The 12888-nt window shown below is 47.4% G+C and overlaps 1 protein-coding gene across 3 annotated transcripts in view; it reads right to left on the bottom strand.

Annotated features, from left to right (window-relative positions):
- Eps8l2 (EPS8 like 2) overlaps positions 1–12366 on the bottom strand; it is a 23698-nt gene extending 11332 nt beyond the window's left edge. Inside the window, exons 1-4 of one of the 3 annotated variants that reach the window (XM_031388833.1) lie at positions 12225–12366; positions 9377–9458; positions 9241–9296; positions 8379–8443 (exon numbers count right to left, since the gene is read on the bottom strand). In XM_031388833.1, coding sequence (XP_031244693.1) covers positions 8379–8443; positions 9241–9296; positions 9377–9420 — 165 coding nt within the window. In that variant the 5' untranslated portion in view covers positions 9421–9458; positions 12225–12366. Of the gene's footprint in view, positions 1–314; positions 417–7468; positions 7640–8378; positions 8444–9240; positions 9297–9376; positions 9459–12224 lie in introns of those variants that run through there. The other 2 variants (XM_031388835.1, XM_031388834.1) reach the window with 2 other exon arrangements.
- Between the last annotated feature and the right edge of the window lie 522 nt (positions 12367–12888).

Raw genomic sequence — 12888 nt, 5'->3', positions numbered from 1 at the left:
CAGAAATCCACCTGTCTCTGCCTCCCAAGTGCTGGGATTAAAGGCGTGCGCCACCACCGCCCAGCTAATAAATCTTTAAAAAATGTAAACTGACACTCTTAGGAGACTGTTGTTTCAAAAATGAAATGACTATTGACTTTTTCCATGTATTCTCCTATCCATTGCCCAAAGTCCCTGCCAGCTGCATTTGTGTGTTTAGACATAGAGAAGCAGTGCCCTGATCCAGCTCCTGCCCCGCCTCTTTACTGACAAATTAGTGGCACCTTGAAAAACATCTGTATGAATCTGCCCCTTATACAATTACTGTAGGTAACCTGCACAGATGCAAGACTGAGTACAGCTTAGCTTGCTGGCTGCAAACAGGTTCAACAATGAGTAGGCAGAAACGCAGTGGGATGGGAGACGAGTCTTCCATTTGTAGCAGGCAGGGTAAACACTGAAACGAAACGCCTCACAATTAACCAAACAAAATCATGCTGCTAGGCAACCAAGGGAGTCCCAGGAAAGGCCACAAGACTGAAAGCACAGAGTTTTTTGACCTTAGTGGAATTAGACCAGAGATTAATACAAAAAACTTCAACAGGGTGTGGTGCTGCAAGACTGCAATCTCAACACTTGGAAGATAGAGACAGAAGAACCCGGAGTTCAAGGTACTCTTCATCCACACAGTGTTCAAGGCTAGCTAGTCTGGGCGCTATGGAGCCCTGTCTCAAAAACAATCAAACAAATAAATTAAAACTTAAAAGAGTCGGGCAGTGGTGGTGCATGCCTTTAATCCCAGCACTTGGGAGGCAGAGGCAGGCAGATTTCAGAGTTCGAGGCCAGCCTGGTCTACAGAGTGAGTTCCAGGACAGCCAGGGCTACACAGAGAAACCCTGTCTCAAGAGGAAAAAAAAAGAATTCTCAAAGCTGGGCATGGTGATGAATGGCTATGATCCCTCGGCTTGGGAGATGGAAGCAGGCATTCCAGGCCAGTCTGGGCTAGAGAGTGAAATCCTGCCTCAAAAACATAAATAAATGAATGGATGAGTGAATGGCATATAGAAAAAATGACTTATGGGTCAAAAAAGAAGTCACACCCAGGCAAATGGTAGTGGCTCATAGTCCTGGCACTTGGGAGGGAGAGGGAGGTGGGTCTGTATGAATTCCAGGACAGCCTGGTCTATGAGTTCCAAGTCAGCCAGGGATACATAGTAAGACCTTGTTTCAAAAATAAAAGAAAGAAAAAGAAAAAGAAAACCAAAAATAGCCGGGCAGTGGTGGCAGGTACCTTTAAACCCAGCACTTGGGAGGCAGAGGCAGGCGGATTTCTGAGTTTGAGGCCAGCCTGGTCTACAGAGTGAGTTCCAGGACAGCCAAGGCTACACAGAGAAACCCTGTCTCGAAAACACCCCCCCCCAAAAAAAAAAAAGAAAAAAGAAAAAAAAAGAAAAGAAAAGAAAAGCAAAAGAAAACCAAAAAGAAGTCACAAAGAAAATGTAAGAAGATTAAAACATATTTAGAGCTGAATTAAAAGACTTACATATCACTAATGTTTCAGTGAAATCTCTAGCTTTTATCAAATATATTAGGCTTAACAAAACAAAACAAAATAAAAGCAGGCACTTGGGGCTAGAGAGATGGCTCAGCGGTTAAGAGCACTGGCTGCTCTCCCAGAGGACCAGAGTTTAGTTCCAAGCATCCATCTGGTAGCTCACAAGGCTATATAATGGGATCTGATGCCCTCTCCTGGCCTCCTGCGGATGTGTATGCAGCAGAGTACTCATACATTAAATTTTTAAAAAATGTTTAAAAATTGATAAAGAAAGAAAATTACTCAAGATCAATTATCTAAGCCTTTACCTTAACAAACTAGAAACCCTGCTGGGGGTGTGGTTTAGTGGCAGGATCTTATCTGGCATACACAAGGCCTTGGGTTGCATCGCCAGCACAGAAGCTAAACAAACAGTGCAAACAAAGCAACATAAAACAAGACCCAAAGGAAACGGAAGGGAACTAGGGGCAAAAATCCACAAACTAGTAAACAGTAAACGCAGAAAATTCAATTAAAAAATTAAATAAAGCCCAAAGTTAGCCCTTTAACAAGAGTGGATAGAGGCAACAGTAACATTTGAGCAGGACATGGTGGGTGATGTATTCCTACAATCACAGCACTCTGGGAGGCAGAGGCATGTGGAAGCAGGAGAGTCAGGACAAGTTCAAAGCCACCCTGGTCTACATAGCAAATTCTAGCTATCTAGGAGTAACTTGAAAGACTCTGCTGTAAAAAAAACAACAAAGACAATAACAAACAAACAAACAACTACAATGATAATCAAAAACCAACCAGCCAAACACACAAGCAAACAAAAATACTCACTGATATTCAAAAAACCCAAAGGAAAGAAGGGACATTACTAAAAATCAAACAGACCTGAGAATGAAACTTCTCTACAAATGAAATTGTACAGGCCAGCCATGGTGGTGCACACCTTTAATCCCAGCACTCAGGGGCAGAGGCAGGTTGATCTCTGAGTTCCAGAACAAGCCAATGCTACAGAAAAACCCTGTCTTGAAAGGAACCAAAAAACAAAAACCAAAACCAAACATCGATCCTGGCCCCCAAAGGAAAGCTCGAACTCAGAAGGCTTCAGTGGTAAATCCTAACAAATATTTTTGTAAGAAACAATACACTACATATTTTTTTTTTTTGAAAATAAAGTGAGTTTGAGGCCAGCCTGGTCTACAGAGTGAGTTCCAGGACAGCCAAGCTATACAGAGAAACCCTGTCTCGAAAAAAACCAAAAAACCAAAAACAAAACAAAACAAAAAATAAATAAATAAGTAAAGGACAGAGGATAAGTTCTCCACTGGCTTAGGTCAACATAACCTGATGTGTAAGTCTGTCTTTGTTATTATATAGAAAGTTGAGGTCAGAATCACTAACAGACATTTATCTTTTAAAAAGTCTTCAGTGCTGGAGAAACAGTTCAGGGTGGTCAGGAGGACACATTGTCCTTGCAGAGGGACAGAGGGACAGAGCTCAGTCCCCAGCACCCACATCAGGCAGCTCACCACTGCCTGGAACTCCAGCTTCCTTCCTTACCTCCCTCCTCGGACACACACACGGACACATGAACCTACATGTAAATACTAATACAAAATTTTTAAAAAATTCTTCAATTCAATGTTAGCAAATCAGCCTGCGAACACATACAAAGTATCTTTTTCTTTTGACTTGTTTTGGTTTTTTGTTTTGTTTTTTTTGTTTTTGTTTTTTCAGTACTGAGGATTGAATCCAGGACCTCATGTCTGCTAGGCAAGTATCCTACCACTGAACCACACCCCCAGCTCCATTAAGAACTATTATTTATTTCAGGGCTGGGTATGGTGGTACCCTTTTTTTAGTCTCGGTACTCAGGAGGCAGAAGAAGGCAGATCTCTGTATGTTTAAGGCCAGCCTGGGCCTATGTGAAAAAACAAGTATTTATTTATTTGTTTGTTTGTTTATTATCTATCCATTCGTGTATGTGTTTTCCTGTGCATGTGTGTGTGTGCTTGAAGTTCTTATGTGCATGCAGCTATCCGTGGAGGGCAGAAGAGGGCATTAGATCTCTTGAAACTAATGTTGTAGGTGCTTGTGAGCCATCATGTGGGTGTTGGGAATTGAACCCAGGTCCTCTGCAAGAGCAGCTAGTGCTTTTAACCATTCTGTCATTTCTCTAGCCCCAAACCATTTAAAAAGATTTTTTTCTTTTTGTTTTTTTTTTGTTTTTTTCGAGACAGGGTTTCTCTGTGTCGCCTTGGCTGTCCTGGAACTCACTCTGTAGACCAGGCTGGCCTTGAACTCAGAAATCTGCCTGCGCTGAATCCTCCCAAGCGCTGGGATTAAAGGTGTGCGCCACCACTGCCCGGCTCAGTATGGTTCTTTATATTAACAGCAGTGAACAAATCTCCATAGCATTAGAAAGAACATTTGATAAAATAAATGAAAGGAGTGTCTCCAAAAGCATGTGATACCTAAACCTATAGAATATTCTTTGTATAGTTGGATGGGCTATCTACCCTTTTTCCATACAGCCTGCACGGGTTGTCTTAACCAGAGAATGGAGGCAAGAAAAACAAATGGCCAAGGATAAGAAACAAAGAATGGCCTTTAAGTAAATTAATTATTCATCTATTCATTCACGTATTTCTTGATTTACTTTTTGAGACAGGGTCTCAGTATGTGGCTCCCCAACTCTCTATGTAGACCAGGCTGGCCTCAAACTCATAGAAATCACCTGCCTTTCCCTCTTTAGGACTGAGATTAAAGGTGCATGCCACCATCTCTAGCTTCTTTTTAAAACAAAAAACAACAACAACAAAACTCACGTGTGTGTGTGTGTGTGTGTGTGTGTGTGTGTGTGTGTGTGTGTGTCTATACGTACATATGCACGTACGTAGGTACTCACAGAGGCCAGAAAGGGGCCAAGATCCTCTTGATCTAAATTTACAAATATTTCTGAGTAGCCCAATGCAGGTATTAGGGACTAAATTCTGGTCCTCTGAAAGGGTAGGAAATATTCTTCAGCTCTTAGCTGTCACTCCAGCTCCAGCTATTTCTTTTCAAACAATATAATCGTCTGTGAAGAAAGTCTGGTCTACAAGGAAATCATTAAGTTCACCAAAGTGACACTTGACAACCATACTAAAGCTCTATTTTTTTAGCTTATATAATTGGCAGATAATTAGAAGATGAAATTTAAAAAACACAGTCTATGGTGCACATACCTTGGTGGTCAGCACAGCTGTCTACTTGAGAAGGGACAGAGGGAAATCATGCCAGGGAGTGAAAAACCTACTCAGCTACTCAGGACTAGTGAAGTCACGGATCTTGGCGGAGAAACCACAACTGCCATTTTATTACACCAGCATAGTCCTTAATTACATTTTAAATATTTGTCCTTATACCCACAGATAAGTGTAGTTCTCATCCTTCAACAAGGACACTTTCCTTTGCAGCAAAAGGAGACCATTACAGAAAACTACAACCAGTCAAAATGGAGAGCTGTGAACCCCGGTCCCAGTGATAAATCTATAAAACAACTCCCACACCTAAAGCTCAGGGAGCATTGCAGATGAAGGGGCAGAAAGAACTGTGTAAGAGCACGAGGATCAGGATTTGCTGTGAGACTGTGTCTCCTAGGAGTGTCAGAAGCTACACCCATCTCATCTCACCAACATGACTGCCAAACATGAGATTAACAAGGACAACAACAGTAAACCAAACATGCCAAAGTGGACAGGGAAAACCCCACAAGGCCTCAGTATCAACCCTATGCAAAGACCTATAGGCAAGTGAGGAATGCTGAGGGCTGAAGAGATAGTCTTCCCTAAGGCACAGCACACCAAGAGGCTATCCCATACCAAACGGCCATCCCTGAAAACAGACACACCAGTAATCCTGTATAGACTAAGTTGTATATTCAGGAATATACATGTATATGCATGCATATCTATATATGTAACAGCAATTAGTGAAAAAAGAGGCCATGAGTTCGAAAGAGAGCTGGAAGGGATATGTGGGAGAATTTTGAGGAAGGAAAGGGAAGGGGGAAGTGATATGATTATATTATAATTTCAAAAAATGAAAAGGGACCGGAGAGATGGCTCAGTGGTTGAAAGCACTTTTTGTTCTTGCAGAGGACCCTGGTTCCATTCCCAGGACCCACATGGCAGCTCACAACTGTCTGTAATTATAGTTCCAGGGAATTTAATGTACTCCATGGGTACCAGACATGCATGTGCTGCACATACATACATACATACATACATACATACATGGCAAAACACTCAAACATACTGTAACATAAATAAATCTAAAAATTTTAAAACAACACCAGAAAAAGTAAAAAGCAAAACAAAACAACAACAACAACAAAAAGTGCCATTTGTGCCAAGTGTGGTGGTACATGCCTTCAGTCCTGGCATGGGGAAAGCAGAGGAAGGTGATGGGTTCCATGGAAACCACCCTAGTCTAAATAGCAAGTTCCAGGTCAATCAGGGTCACATAATAAAGCCCTGTCATAAACCCAAACCAAAACCAAAGCAACATTAAAACCACATGCCTATTTATGTGGTGAACATGATGTGATAACCATTGTACTAGGGAAACCTCTCACAATGCCATTTGTAAGCTAAAGAATAATTTCAATATAAACATGACCACCAAAGTGAAAGTCAGAAAACACTGTTAAAAATTTAAAGAAATCTTAATAAATGGAGAAACATCCCACGTTTGTGGATGGGAACACACAATATTGTTAAGATGCCAATTATCCCTAAACGGATAATAGCTTGATAGATTGGACTCAACACCAATCAAATGTCAGCAACATGCTTACTTAATTAATTAGAGAGAGGGCCTCAAAAATAAAACAAAACAAAATTAAGTTGATCATGGGTCTAGATGCAAAAGATTATGCTACCTTGAAAACACAGAAATCTTCAGTAGTAGGCTTAGCCCTCTCACTTGCAGATTAAAAAATAACCAGAAAAGAAAAATGGGTATATGGCTTGATATCTCCAAATCAAATATGTCTCTGCTTATCAAAAGATGTTGACACACATTAGCTAACAAATTACCAACTGGAGGAAGGTTTGCTTTTTGTTTTTGCTTGTTTTGAGACACGGTTTCTCTGTATAGCTCTGGCTGTCACAAAATTCACTCTGTAGACCAGGCTAGCTTCAAACTCACAGATCTGCCCTCCTTTGCCTCCTGAGCGCTGAGATTAAAGGATCGGGACACCAATATTACTTTTTTTTTTTTTTTGAGACAGGTCCTTTGTCTTGGAACTCTCTATGTAAATCAGCAGGTCTTGAACTCATAGAAATCTGCCTGCCTCTGCCTCTGCCTCCTAAGTGCTGGGATTAAAGACATGTACCACTATGCCCAGTATAGGGGAAGCTGTTTCTAATCTACATGTCTAACAATATGCACAATATTTTTATAAAGCCAGAATATGTACAATTGTTTTATAAAGCCGGGCATCCTTGTACACCTGAGGCAGGGCTGTATCGGAGGAAAGCCTGGATTGGGCTGTGAAAGAGATGAGGACAGTGCAAAGTCCTTCTACCCTCTCAACATGGTTTTCTTAAAATAAGCTTATGAAGCAAGAAACAAAGGTGGTTGTGAACCACGGGATCTCCCCTGTACAGGGTAAACTTCTCAAAAAGGCAAGTGTTGGGGATGCCAGACAGATCAGTATTTCTAGGGATTAAGGTGGGGTGGCATTGGACTTAAGGGGCTCTGAAAGTCGCCTAGAAGAGAGGTGGAACTGTTCTATGTCCCACTCTGATGGCAACAGAACTGTACCCTCCATTTATTTATTGTAGAAAAAGTCAGGAAAAAGTCAGGAGAAGCAACCATGGCTCTGGTTGTTTCTCAGCCTCTTTCTCTGGGCCTCACTCTTTTCATCAGAGAGCAATAGAGAAACCTGAAAGAAACCTCTGCCTCGCTGGCCCCTGAGCAGGAAGGAGAGGTTCCTGCAACAGTGGGGTAGCGTCAAGCAGGATAGACCAAAGTCCAGGAGCCAAGCTGGATGTCCCATGTAGTTCCTCACCAAGAAGGACAAAGTTCCACGTCAGAACCGTGGGTAGTCAGAACCTTGATCACCTAACATAGCAGAGCTATGATGCTCTTTTGGTCCATTCTACAGACAAGGAGTTAAGGTTCTGAGGATAGCGGCCTGCCTCACTTCTGGGGTAAGGGTCCTGTGTGGGGCGAGGAGACAGAAGAGAGCCAGCAGTACGTGAGAGCCACGGATCGTGCTGGCTGCTCAGGGGCTTCTCTTTCTACTTCTCTGTCGTCATTCCTCACCACCATCTTACAAGCTTAGTGTATGGCGAGGAACCCAGTTAGCTCCCAGTCTCAGGAAAGCCATTAAAGCGCAGTTCTTGAATTCTCAGTGCAAATTAGAGGTGACTAGGAGAAGGGCCACTCAAGCTGGCAGCTGGTCAAAGGGCACGGGTTATGTCTAGACTCAGCCATGCCATCCGGGCTCCCTGTAGCTCTCAATAAAGAGTGCTTTGTTCCATCATGTTCCTCCTAGTACAGTTCCTTGTTTTGGGGCCAAGATGACAACTTCCTTCCATGGTCTTTTCTGAGCTTCCCAGGGACATAGGTGATGTCTCAGCACCCTGGGTGGTGTGGGCCATGGGTACCAACTAACAGAGAAGGTTCCCAGCAGGCCCTGCTATGGCTATGAACTCCCTCAGCCCTCAGGAAGCTGTTTCCCCGCTATGGCTGGGTCCAGGACCAGCGCAGGGCAATCCTTTGCTCTCTCTTCCCACTTCTCCCTGAGCTTCAGTTTCTTCACCTGCCCCTGGAAATACAGGGTGTATTTCCTGGTCCTCACCTGCACGTGGTACTGTGAGGTCTCGTGCATGATGACGTTGGAGTTGGAGTACTTCTTCCTCTGCTCTGGATGGAGACACAGATGTCATGCACCCCAAAGAGTAAGACCCGTTCTAGTGGGACTTGACCCCCAGGGGCCACAGGGGAGAACAGAGTTGAGATGAGAGGTGCTGCTCTTTGAACCCCTGAAGGCTAGGAAGCTCCTGTGGGGACAGGGAGGATCCACAGGAGACCTTCTGGCTTGGCCCCATCACAGGGCCCACTGGGGACCTGAAGCTTCAGAAGACAAGAGACTTATTCAGAATGGAAGGGGGCAGCCCCTCACTGACAATCTGTTTGGGTGACGGCAGGAAATTTAGTCCTATCTAATGGGAGCTGCCCACTCTATGGAAGGGGCCCAGGCTAAGGCTTTCCTATCCTACAAGCTACCATGGGAACGTGCCTCCTCTCTGGGGTTCTTGCTTTCCAGGACTCCAACTTCCAGCATCCAGAAGCACAAATTAAGGGCATGGTTGAGGAGGGGCATGGGCAAGCAGAAGTAGCTTGGTCCATTGGAGCAGATACCTGGCAGCTGGGTCACATCTGACCCCACCTACTTGATCGGATTGCAGGGCTGCACAGTAGAATCAATATTAATGCTCCCTGAATTATTCGTAAAGGCCTCTCCCCTTACAGTAGAGTGGAGAATGTTTAGTAGCCAGGAGCCTTGCGGATAGATATCCAAAGTTCTCAGTGAATTAGGGTCCAGAGCCTCCTCTAAGCCCTTAGAACTACCCAGGCTCAGCCCTGGGGCAAGCAGAGGTGAGACCACCATGGTTACCTTCACCCTCCTTAAGTCCATACCATCCTTAAACTTCACTCACCAAACAGGTCCTTTGCGCTCATCCTGGGCACACCATCAGACCGGCCCAGACTGCCACTGCAGCAGGAGAGGGAGGTGAGGGCAGGGCTCATGTCACACCCCTCCCTGGGGACTTGAAGCGGTAGGACAACACTTACTTGGCAGCTCCTGGGCAGCAGCTCATGGATGCTGACTGGCTCATGATGTTCCCAGTGGTAGCCAGTGTCAGGGAAGGCAGACCTAAAGACAGAAGAGCTCAGCTGACACTTTTCTCCTGACCAGGCTAGTCCTGGGTCTCCTCTCTCATTTCTATCTGTTCCGTGGGCTAGAACTCTCAGTGCTGGGCCAGACTCCTCAGGGGATCTCTAGGAATCAGAGTCCTCCAGACCCATGCTGTTGTTGGCAATGGAGAGAGACCCATCTGGGTTAGGACCTTTGGTTCTCTGCAAGGGAGGCTCTGATGGAGAGGCTGGATGGGGAGGATTCTGAGAGAGGATGGTTCCTTCAAAAACTCTGAGGTAGTGAGAGAGGAGAGGGTAAGGCTGCAGACTCAGGAGGGAGACAAAGTAGAGATGGACTCCAGGCTTTACTCCTAGGGACCCCTGTATATATGTGTGGACATGCCCACAGAGGCCAGCTCCTCCAGATCCAGCAAAGAGACAACCCTTATCTCCCTCTTGGGAGTATAGGGCAGAAGTTTTGGGGATGATTCCCCCCCCCAATACAAACTCAGGTGACCATATACAAGAACTCTTCAGGAGCAGGACTCCCAGCTATGACCTCCCCTGGCTACATTTTGGGGAAATTGAGGCATGACCATGAATTTGAGCAAACTTTCCTTATAGGCTAGACCTGAGTCCTTCTCTGGACACAACAGAATCTGCTGATCTGGGCCAGTCTGACATTTAAATGAAGGATGTAGAGAGACCTTCAGTGACAGGCTGCCATTACGCCACTGGAAAGACAGGTAGATAACATTTCTGGCTGTCCTTCTGGAGTCCTATGGCCAGCTCTTTCTGAGGACCCACATGCACAGTCTACCTTTGTCTGATATTACTAGCAAGGCCACCATCCTTCCCAGCTTCAGCATTTGAGTCTGCTGGGGCCTCCAGCTAGGCAGGGTACTGGTATGAGGGCTCAGGAGTAGGCCTGTAGTATTCTAGTCTTTTCTGGTTTGACCAGGTCTTGAGGGCTTCTTGCTAGGAGGGGAGGACTGTTGGCCTTAGCTATTACCTTGACCAGCTTTCTTGCTGCACCCCTACCCCCAGCCCAGGTCCTAGCCTGTGAGAAGAGGCTGGGCCAGATTTCTAGGTCCACCTATCCATGGAGAATGTCCGGAATGCTCATGACCTCAGTAGGTGAGCCCTAGTGTTTGCTTAATGGGATTCCTGGCTAGCTCAGCCAAGGGCACCAGGCACGTGGGGCCAGGAATACACACACCAGGACAAAACAAACTGCTACAGACCCAGGCCTGAAGGCACACAGACTCTGAACAGGCTTGGACACGCAGCCCTGCCCTTGGGGAAATCTAGGCCAGGACCTTAGGACTAGGTAGGAGGGACTGGGGCTACCTCTACCCTGCAAAAGGCTCCCTCCCTGGAGGCCTCTATAGCTGAAGTGGGGCAGGGAGGCAGGAAATCCTATCAATCCATTGGTGGCGAAGTTGAAACACCCAGGTCCAGAAGGCCTGGGGGCTCAGGCTGAATGTCTGTCTTAACAGTAGCCACTTTCCGGATTGAAGGGAGGCCCAGCGTGTTAGTGTGTTTGGTAGGTTCAGCAGTGGAACGGGAGGAGGCCCTAGCAGGGCAAGAAGGGCGGAAGAACTGGCTCCAAGTTCAAATTCCAGCTCTACATGCTGAGTGACCTTGGGGAGGGGTCGGCTTAGTCACCTGGGCTCTTGGCTCTCCTTGTGGGAGCTGGGTGTGGTCCTGGAATGGGAAAGGGGGGAGTCCCTTAGATCCTGGCTGGGTCCTAATCTGGGGACAAAGTTCAGGAATCATCAGGTGGGAGCAACAGAGGCTGAGAAGAACCAGAAAGCTATTGGTGAGAAGGGATGGGTGCATCTGAAGAGAGCCAGGCAGGCTGGGAGGGATCGATGAGCAAACCAGACCTGGATAATAGGCAGCTCCAGGAGAGGTCCATGCACAAGTAGGACCACTGAGAGTCTAGGGTGGGAGATGCCCCAGAAGTGCCCTGTCTCCTCAACAGCCAAGGAAGGCTGCACAGGGGATCCAGCAGAGGTAGGCTGTGAGCATGCTTTCCCCTTTCCTGTCTCCAGGGATAGTACCACGGATTTGCCAGTCTCAGGGACCTTGAGCAGCCAAGCTATGGATGTTCACAGGCCCTCCCACCAGCAGATCCCCAACCCCCACACTTACTCCCAGCTCCCACCCTCATCCCCTGAGGCTCCACACTTCAACTTTGACCTGAAGACTGACTCAGCCTGATGTTTCCCTGGCTCTGGGTTTCTTTTGGGCTCAAACAGCCAGAAAAGGCCAACCTTCAGGTACTGGGTGGTATACCAGGTCGGATCCTGAAGGAGGTCCAGCCTGCTGGATGAAGGCCCTCCCTTCCTCACCACCTCTCTTGTCAACTGCCAGGTTTCCCCTCATCCGCCCCAGGGCTGGGAAGGGGCCGGGACCAGGGCGAGTGAGTCACACACCGCTGGCTTAAAAATATCACGAACCACTGGCCGCCGCCCGCTGGACCGACCGCGCTTCAGCCGAGCGGTTCTTGTGCTAAAAGCCCAAGGAAGGGTCAGACCCAGCCTCTCCCGCAAGTTCCTACGTCCCACGCCACACCCGCAGCCCCCCAAACCAAGGCTTAGCTGTCCAGAGTCCGGCGATCCGGGCCATCCCAAACCTCACACTCAGGTGCTCCTCAGCTCCCCGTTCTGGGTTGCTTTCCAAAGCCAAGCGCCTGAGTCCCGAGCTAGAGCTCCACATCCCACGGCCATTCTGGGAAACTGAGGCCCAGATTGGCAAATCCCTTGACTCAAGTACTCACCTGCGCTGCGTCCCTCAGCGCCTGTGCTTGGCTAGGCCCCTCGGTCAGCTTGTCCGCCTGGCTGCCTGTCAGAGCCTCTGTGGAGCTCCCTCTCCCGGGACAGGCGGGACCTCTGCTGGGCCGGATAGGCCGGGGCGGGGCTGGGAGAGGAGGAACCTGAGCGACAGGTTACGGAGTCACCCGGGAGTGGGCACCAGGGAGGCTGAAGGAAGGGGGCGGGCCTGGGGCACCATTCCCCACCACCACACCAACTGCGGTTCCGCCTCCCTCGCCTGCCTCTGACTGCCCTCCCAGCGGTCCCCAAAGCACCTGGGGCCCCTTTGCAGCTGGTCCTGGAGTGCAGGGTGCGGCCCCAGCTGCTCTAACTGGCCAAGCTGCAGTAGCAGATGGGGACACCGGCCTGCCTGCAGAGGCAGGACTGGATGAACCTGCAGCCTTGGGAAAGTCTCAATCAAGCCGCTATCAGGTACCCTCCACCCCACGAGTAGCACCGGGACAGAGCTCTTAGTCCTGAGGCATTGGCTCCAAGGCTTTTTGAATTTGGGGTCCTGGGGACCCCTCTCCTTCACATACAGGAGCTCTAAAAGTCTCCGTCCACTAGAGCATCTCCTGAAGGATGTGCTATCTCTAGAGAGAGCACCTGTCTCCAACATGTTGACAACCC

This window comes from Mastomys coucha, unplaced genomic scaffold (assembly GCF_008632895.1).
Source record: "Mastomys coucha isolate ucsf_1 unplaced genomic scaffold, UCSF_Mcou_1 pScaffold21, whole genome shotgun sequence".
NCBI classification, from domain to species: Eukaryota; Metazoa; Chordata; class Mammalia; order Rodentia; family Muridae; genus Mastomys; species Mastomys coucha.
This window is presented reverse-complemented; position numbering and strand designations above follow the sequence as displayed.